Raw genomic sequence first — 7,531 nt, forward strand, 5'->3', positions numbered from 1 at the left:
AATCTTCATGCAAACAAACAAAAGTACAAATAGAACCTCATACTTTTCCAAAATTTTATCAGTAATTGACATGTATACTGGTGTTTGAGAATACAATTTCATGTATATGAAATTATTACATGATTATCATTCTTCCCGAATGTTTATTTTTGTTTGTCTATTAAAATCTTATTTCAGCACTGTGGCTAAGTGGGACGTGTACCATAGTTCAACAATGGATCTAAACTACGTGTACTCGTACCCAGGATCGAACTACGGTGGCCTATTCGAATTGAAATAAATTGAGTTAATAAACATTGAGAATTCTTTCTCCCTTTCTGACGTAGACTGACATCATTTACAAGACTACAAAAACTTTAAAGCGTGTTTTATATGTATAACTAGTGTTTTGCACTACACTTAAAGAAAAGGTGAAAATGAGACCGTAAACATTGTACCGAGTCAAAAGGACATACATTTGTTCTCTTTCGGACTTCGGACCGTTGCAACAATTCCTATAAATAGAACTAACTTAAGCAAAGAAGTTCTAGCAGTATATTATTATTATTATTATTATTATTATTATTATTATTATTATTATTATTATTATTATTATTGAAGTGAAACGGATAGGAGAGGAAGTCAATTAGGATTTAGTAGCGGGAAATATATTTTAAACATTGTTTTGAATTTATTTTCTTGATGAGCATATTTCTATTTACATACTTATTGCCAAACTGTTGTTTCTATTTCTATATAAGGCTTACACATGCATACTATAAAACTATAAGCAATAAATAGCAATAATCGCGAAGCTTATTACAAACTGAAAAAAGGATGTGATAAAAGGGGATCATGATCTGAAATAGGTTGAGAACCCCTGTTCTAGTCTTTGCTGAATTATTTATATTTCTTTTTTTTCTACGTGTTTGTTAAAGTTCGCAAAGCAGATAAGCTAAATATACAATTATTGGTCTTCTTTCGCGTTTTGTTATCTCTGGTGAGTGATATGACTGGTTCAGTCCCCAGTCAAGTAAGTTTGTGGTGGAAAACACCGTGTTCGTGGGTTTTCTCGAAAGTAATACTACTACTACTACTACTACTACTACTACTACTACTACTACTACTACTACTACTACTACTACTACTACTACTAATAATAATAATAATAATAATAATAATAATAATAATAATAATAATAATAATAATAATAAAGTGTAGAGAAGTTAAAGTAACCAATTGGTGATAAGGCCAAAGTTTGCGCACAGCTAACTGCAGAAGAAACTATATAGCATAGGGTTCAAAGAAGGACTAAGAAATTATCTATAGATTAGAAAGCAATGTTGAATAGAAAAGCCATGAAAGGTACAAATATAGGAAGCGGAATAAGAAAATCAATGAAATTAGGAAAGTATATGTTAAAAGTAACCGAATAAATTAAGGTAAATCATCAAAGGAACGGTAGAGGGAGAAATACCTAGAGAAAAGAAGCGATTGAAATATATATGATCTAAGTAATACAAGTGAAGGGAAGAAAAAGTATACGGAAATAAAAAAAAATACAAGATGTTGGGAGGTTGAAGCACATGGAAATGAACAAATACAAAATGTGGGAAGATAAGGTACATGGAAATAAAAAAAAATAAATGGTATAAATAGGTTGAAGTACTTGAACTGAAAAATTCATGATGTAGGGAAGAAAAAAGGACATGGAAATGACAGAATACACGATGTAAGGAAGAAAAAGTACATGGAAAGAAAAATACAAGATGTAGGAAAGAAAGAGTACGTGAAAATGAAAAAAATATAAGATATAGGGAAGAAAGAGTACATGGAGATAAAAGAATGCAAAATGTAGGGAAGAAAACGTGCATGGAAATAAAAGAATTCAAGATGTAGGGAAGAAAAACTACATGGAAAGAAAAATACAGAATGTAAGGAAGAAATAGCACATGGAAATAAAAGACGTAAGATATAGAGAAGAAATAGTACATAGAAATAAAAGAATGCAAGATGTAGGGAAGAAAAAGTACATGGAAATTAAAAATACAGGTTGTAGGGAAGAAACAGTGCATGGAAATGAAAAATATAAAATGTAGAGAAAAAAAGTACATGAAAATGAAAAATCTGGCCAAGGATATAAAACAGTGGGAATGTGCATTAAACCAACCGAGAGACTACTGACCTGAGAAGAAAAATAAGTTAAACCAATGACATAAAGCAAACAAGGAAATAAAAGGACTAAAAAGACAAAATAGAAAAAATAAGAATGAACAGAAATATTGTGAGGGAAAATAGTTTTGGATAAACGGAAAGAACATGTCGGGACGTTATAGTTAAATATGATAGCAAAAACAGATTGTATTTGTAAATAAGCGTTTCTCAAACTTTTTTTCAAATGAGCACTATTTTTATTAGTCAGAATTTCCTACGAACCACAATACTCTTGTTCCCTTTCAAAGCAAATTTATCCATTAAAAAAAAAAGGATATTTTAATACTAAGATACTTCTATTTTTTTTTTTAGAGTAGTTTTAATTAAAATATTAATTTAATTTGGATGTTCACAGAAGAAAATGTATATTAGTTTCTCTTAATAATCACAATTAAGGCTATCATGAATATTTCACAGAGTATATAGGGTACTGCCAGAAAATGCCAGTCCTGGGGAGAGGAAAGGAAAGAGGTTTGTTTAGGTAATTTTCAAACTCAATTTTGAGATCCTGAATGGTAGTGTATAAAAAGAAATTCACAGGCTTTTATTATTATTATGTAAATAAATATTTTCACATTAACGTTCAATCTAAAAGAGACTACAAGAACAGATCTCCGGAATCACTATTGGTCCACGGGCCACAGTTTTAAGAAATGCTGGTCTATAATAGCTAAATGTTAAGGGTGGAAAAAGAAGTAAACAAAACGACAAATGGTTTACCCGGTACAGAAGGAAGAATTGAAGCAAACAGTTCGAGACATGATGAACGCAAAAGTAAACGTTGTAGGTTCTATACCAATGCTGTCCAAATGGTGGCCCGCGGGCCGCTCGCGGCCCGCCAAACCATTTACTGCGGCCCACAGAGTTCTCGCGATTTACGATTGTTATTACTAATACTATTTTCACATATTCATTCTTTTAATGTTTCCACTCTTCTTTCGAAATACGGCATTCATTTAGCGCTTCTGTACAACAGAAAGGGGCAGGCATCCATGGCAACATGTTTCTCTTACTTTTGTGAGTTTGGTCGGAAAACAATGTCAATGTTAGGTAGCATTTGTTTTTGTATAAGTGCATTTTCCAGCATTAAGATTGTGAAGGATCGCTTCAGAAGCTGTCTTGTCGATTATTCTTCTCTACATCTCCTTCGACTCGCAACAACAGGAATGGATTTGGATATCCCAGTCCTTGTTAACGCTGCGAGTCATCCTCATTTGTCACACTGAATAGATAGGCCTATGTAATATTTCAAATAAATTTTTATTCTTTTCTTTTGTAGTCTAATAATAATAATAATAATAATAATAATAATAATAATAATAATAATAATAATAATAATAATAATAATAATAATAATAATAATAATGCCTATTATTATTATTATTATTATTATTATTATTATTATTATTATTATTATTATTATTATTATTATTATTATTATTATTATTAGCTGCGGCCCTTCACCTTACTAGTAAAGGCGGTGATGGCCCTCGGGCTCACTACAATTGGACACCACTGTTCTATACCAATTAAATAAATTAAGAATTTTGGGGAAGAAGGACAAGAAACGAATTGTTTCGTATATACTATGAAATATCAAGCGACAGAATAGCGAGATGGCTTTAGATGGATGCAGTCATTCGATATTCATGTCAACAGAATAGTTGGTGAGACCTTTAGGAACCTTGGCTTTGTGATGAGATTAGGAAGTGATTTTTCTAACACTAATGCCCTTAAAACATTATACACTGCCTATGTACGGTCTAAGGTGGAATATGCAGCGATAATATGGGGTTCTAATAGTAAGAACTATATAAACAAAATCGAAAACATTCAAAACAAATTTGTGTTGTTTTTCAAATATAAAGAAACAAGAATATATTTAAAATTTGAGAACTACGAACGTCTTCGAAACAAATATTCATTACAATCTCTTGAAAGCAGAAGAAGTCTTTCATTTCATCTTTCTTACATAAAATAATTCATAATGTAATAGATTCAGAATATTTATTATAAGAAAAAAAAATCAAGTCCTACATAGAGCAACGAGACCCCATAATGACATATTCCATCTCTCAGCGCAAAGGACTAATGTATTGGATGTATCGCCTGTCAGAAAAATGTGTTTATTGTATAGTTATGATGTCACAAGGACACCCAGATATAGATATTTTTTAGTTATAAACAAAATTTTCATTATATACAAATTTACTGTATCCTGTATATCGTGCTGTGTGTATTTTAACGTATAAAATATATATTTTGCTTTCATATTGTATTTTATTATATAGGCTAGGTATTTTAAAGTGTATTACCATACTATGATGGAAAACTGTAATTAAGCATTCGCCTGTTGTTTTTTTCAAATTAAATTAAATTAAATTAAATGTTTTGATTACAGAAGACAGCCGCGGCGTGCCGGCGATGTAGCTGTAATTTCAAATTTAATCAAAATTTCACGTGCTTTGATTAACAAAACAATCGAACTATTTCGGGTGTTATTTCAGAAAAATATTGTAAATATTTCAGGGAATTTTATTCATTGTTATATATATATATATAATTATAATTATATATTTGTAACCCGGCGGGTTAGTCCACTACTGATAGACCATACAAATTCATTTATTTATTCTGTAGAAATAAGTATAGAATTTAAAATTTTCCTTTTACACTAAAATCTATCAAGCTCGTTAACACATCATCGGAAATAATGAACTTCCAGAAATTTCTATCTTATATATAAAAGAGAACGTACAAATCCTTTGTTCCCTCATCACGCTAATACGGCTGAACCAATTTCTTTCATTTTTGGGGGGTTATTAGGATTTGGACCCTAGATGGTTTTTATCATATCACTTTAATTTTCAATTACCAGTGTCTTGAGATAATTGACCATTCAAGTGTCCATAACGTACAAATCCTTTGTTAGTTCATCATAGGTAAAAATAAACGTATTTATATGCAACCCGCATGACCGTGTCACTCGGCGGGTTAACATAAATGACAGGCGATATAATGTTAACATTTACTGCAATCTACTATGGTTTTTATCATATCACTTGAAAGCGAAAAAGTAAAAATTATCTAAGTAATAAAGTTTATTGCGTTGCGGGGTGACCGCAGCGAAGCGGGGCGGGTTAACATAAATGACAGGCGAGATAATGTTAACATTTACTGCAATCTTCTATGGTTTTTATCATATCACTTGAAAGCAAAAAAGTAAAAATTATCTAAGTAACAAAGTTTATTGCGTTCCGGGGTGACCGCAGCGAAGCGGGGTGAACGCTGCTAGTATTTAATAGAAATTACTTTTAAGAATAGCTTCAATTATGTAGGCGTATATGCCCTTTACTGATTTCAAAACATATAGTGGCGGCTCTTGAGGGGAGCAACGTCAGTAAAGATTAAAATTTTATCCCTACAAGCTAAAGAAAGAAACCTTACCTAATGTATTAATTCTTGAACACGATAAAAATTTTAATTTTTACCGAAGTGAATTCCCTCCAGAGTCGTCACTGACATGGGAAGTTATTGGTTTTAAAAAAAGTCGTGTTTCTCAGAAATTTAATACTAATATATATAGAAAATACTTGTTTAAAAATACGGAATTTTAAAATAAATATTGAATATGCATGCTTACAAGATTTGAATGTATCGACTTTATTAAAAACAATTTGAAATATCGTATATAACAAAACCACACAATAAAACTTCAAAAATTATAGAAAATACTTTTTAAAAATTAACACTAATTAATATAAAATTTAAATTTTGTAATATAATTAACACATTGCGGCGAGGTATTACCATAGATTAACTCTTTAATCTATGGTATTACTTCGCAATGTGTTAATATATTGGACAGGCCGGATTTAGGGGGTACACCCCCGTTCGTTGTAAATATACACTATCTAAAATGAGAAGCTAGCAGTGAAAATAGCAACACGTTCATAAGGATTATGTACGATACAAGTATCCGTCATATTCCAAGTGTCCATGATTAAAGAAATTCCCGATCTATAGCAGCAAGCTACTTATATACTGAAAATTATACTGATACAAAGCGGTCGTGGCTCAGTTGGTAAAGCGTTGGCTTTGCATTCGGAAAGTCGGGAGTTCGATTCCTGAGACCAGACACCGAGCATTTCCAGGGCAATTCCTCATTCTCATCACAGATGCCTAAAGGCATTAAAAATAAATTCAAATTTAATTTAAATGTACTGGTAATTATTGGTGCACCGCCATCAGAAAAGTCTGGATCCGACTCTGATATTGGATATAAATATTAAAACACATTGTCACATATTGTTTTCAAAGTAAACTGTTGAAATTTAATAAAATGTTATGGATTTTTTTTTAAGTCACAAAAATGCGTTTACCCTGTTCCGAGAAAAAATACGCTTTTCGCAACTAATTACTTTGAAAGATTTATAGTAATGAACTTACCTCTGAAATTAAAAAGTCATCAACATCACATTCAACACTTCTGTAACTTCTGTCCTTCATCCTAAACTTACAAATAATTGTTCACAACAGTCTGCAGAACGATAAATTTAATTTATCTTCTGAAATGTATCGATTTCTAATTGACACTATTGTTTATAAATATAGATTTATTTCATTACACAGCGGTTTCCTCCAGTTGTGCTTGGTTTTAGTGTATTAGAAACAATGGTACATAACTGATCACTTGGGACAAGATGCTGGTGTCATTTTGAATTTGTAAATATGCTATTATTTCACGCTCCGCTTACGAAAATTAAGTTTAACGTAAGCTCAAAACATTGTCACGGAATGCACTTCAAAATGTCATCACTGGATGTTTAATTACTTGCTGAAAGAGCACACTACTAAACTGAAACAAACACAGAGCACAGTTTCAAGTACATGCACACAAAAGTTACTGGCCAAATCTTCACCCTCTGCAGTGGTCCACCTTTGTCGGTGGAATGAATGTTAGTTTGCTTTTTAACCCCGGCCAAAATGCTTCTACAGCTTCTCTCACAACGAGCACACCTTCAGCCGGAATCCAAGCTGTCAGACATTGCTGTTCGGGTACGAGGGGGAAGAGGAATAGCAGCCCAACAGCCAATGGAAACGCTTATTGCACATTACGTCACCAGTACCGAAGCGGCATCTTCTTGTATTCACGGCGTTTCGTCTTCCGTTCGGTATTTCAGTTCAGCAGCGCTCGGAACGGGCAAAGAGCAAAATCCAGTACATGAAGCCAGTGTATTTTTTTTTTTTTTGTTTTTCAATTGAAAGATTAACTAAAACAGAGTAAATTAAAGATACAGAATGAAATTTCAATTAAAAAAGATATTAGAAATAATGC

At 31.9% G+C, this 7,531-nt stretch overlaps 1 protein-coding gene across 1 annotated transcript in view; it reads right to left on the bottom strand.

Moving 5' to 3' along the window:
- LOC145663169 (uncharacterized) overlaps nt 1-7,238 on the bottom strand; it is a 41,305-nt gene extending 34,067 nt beyond the window's left edge. The window contains exon 1 of the mRNA XM_081729498.1: nt 6,643-7,238. Within this exon, the coding sequence (XP_081585624.1) occupies nt 6,643-6,702 (60 nt within the window). The 5' untranslated portion in view covers nt 6,703-7,238. The remainder of the gene's footprint in view (nt 1-6,642) is intronic.
- Nucleotides 7,239-7,531: the final 293 nt, after the last annotated feature.

This window comes from Thermobia domestica, chromosome 10 (genome assembly GCF_964235325.1).
Source record: "Thermobia domestica chromosome 10, izTheDome1.hap1.1, whole genome shotgun sequence".
Lineage (NCBI taxonomy): Eukaryota > Metazoa > Arthropoda > Insecta > Zygentoma > Lepismatidae > Thermobia > Thermobia domestica.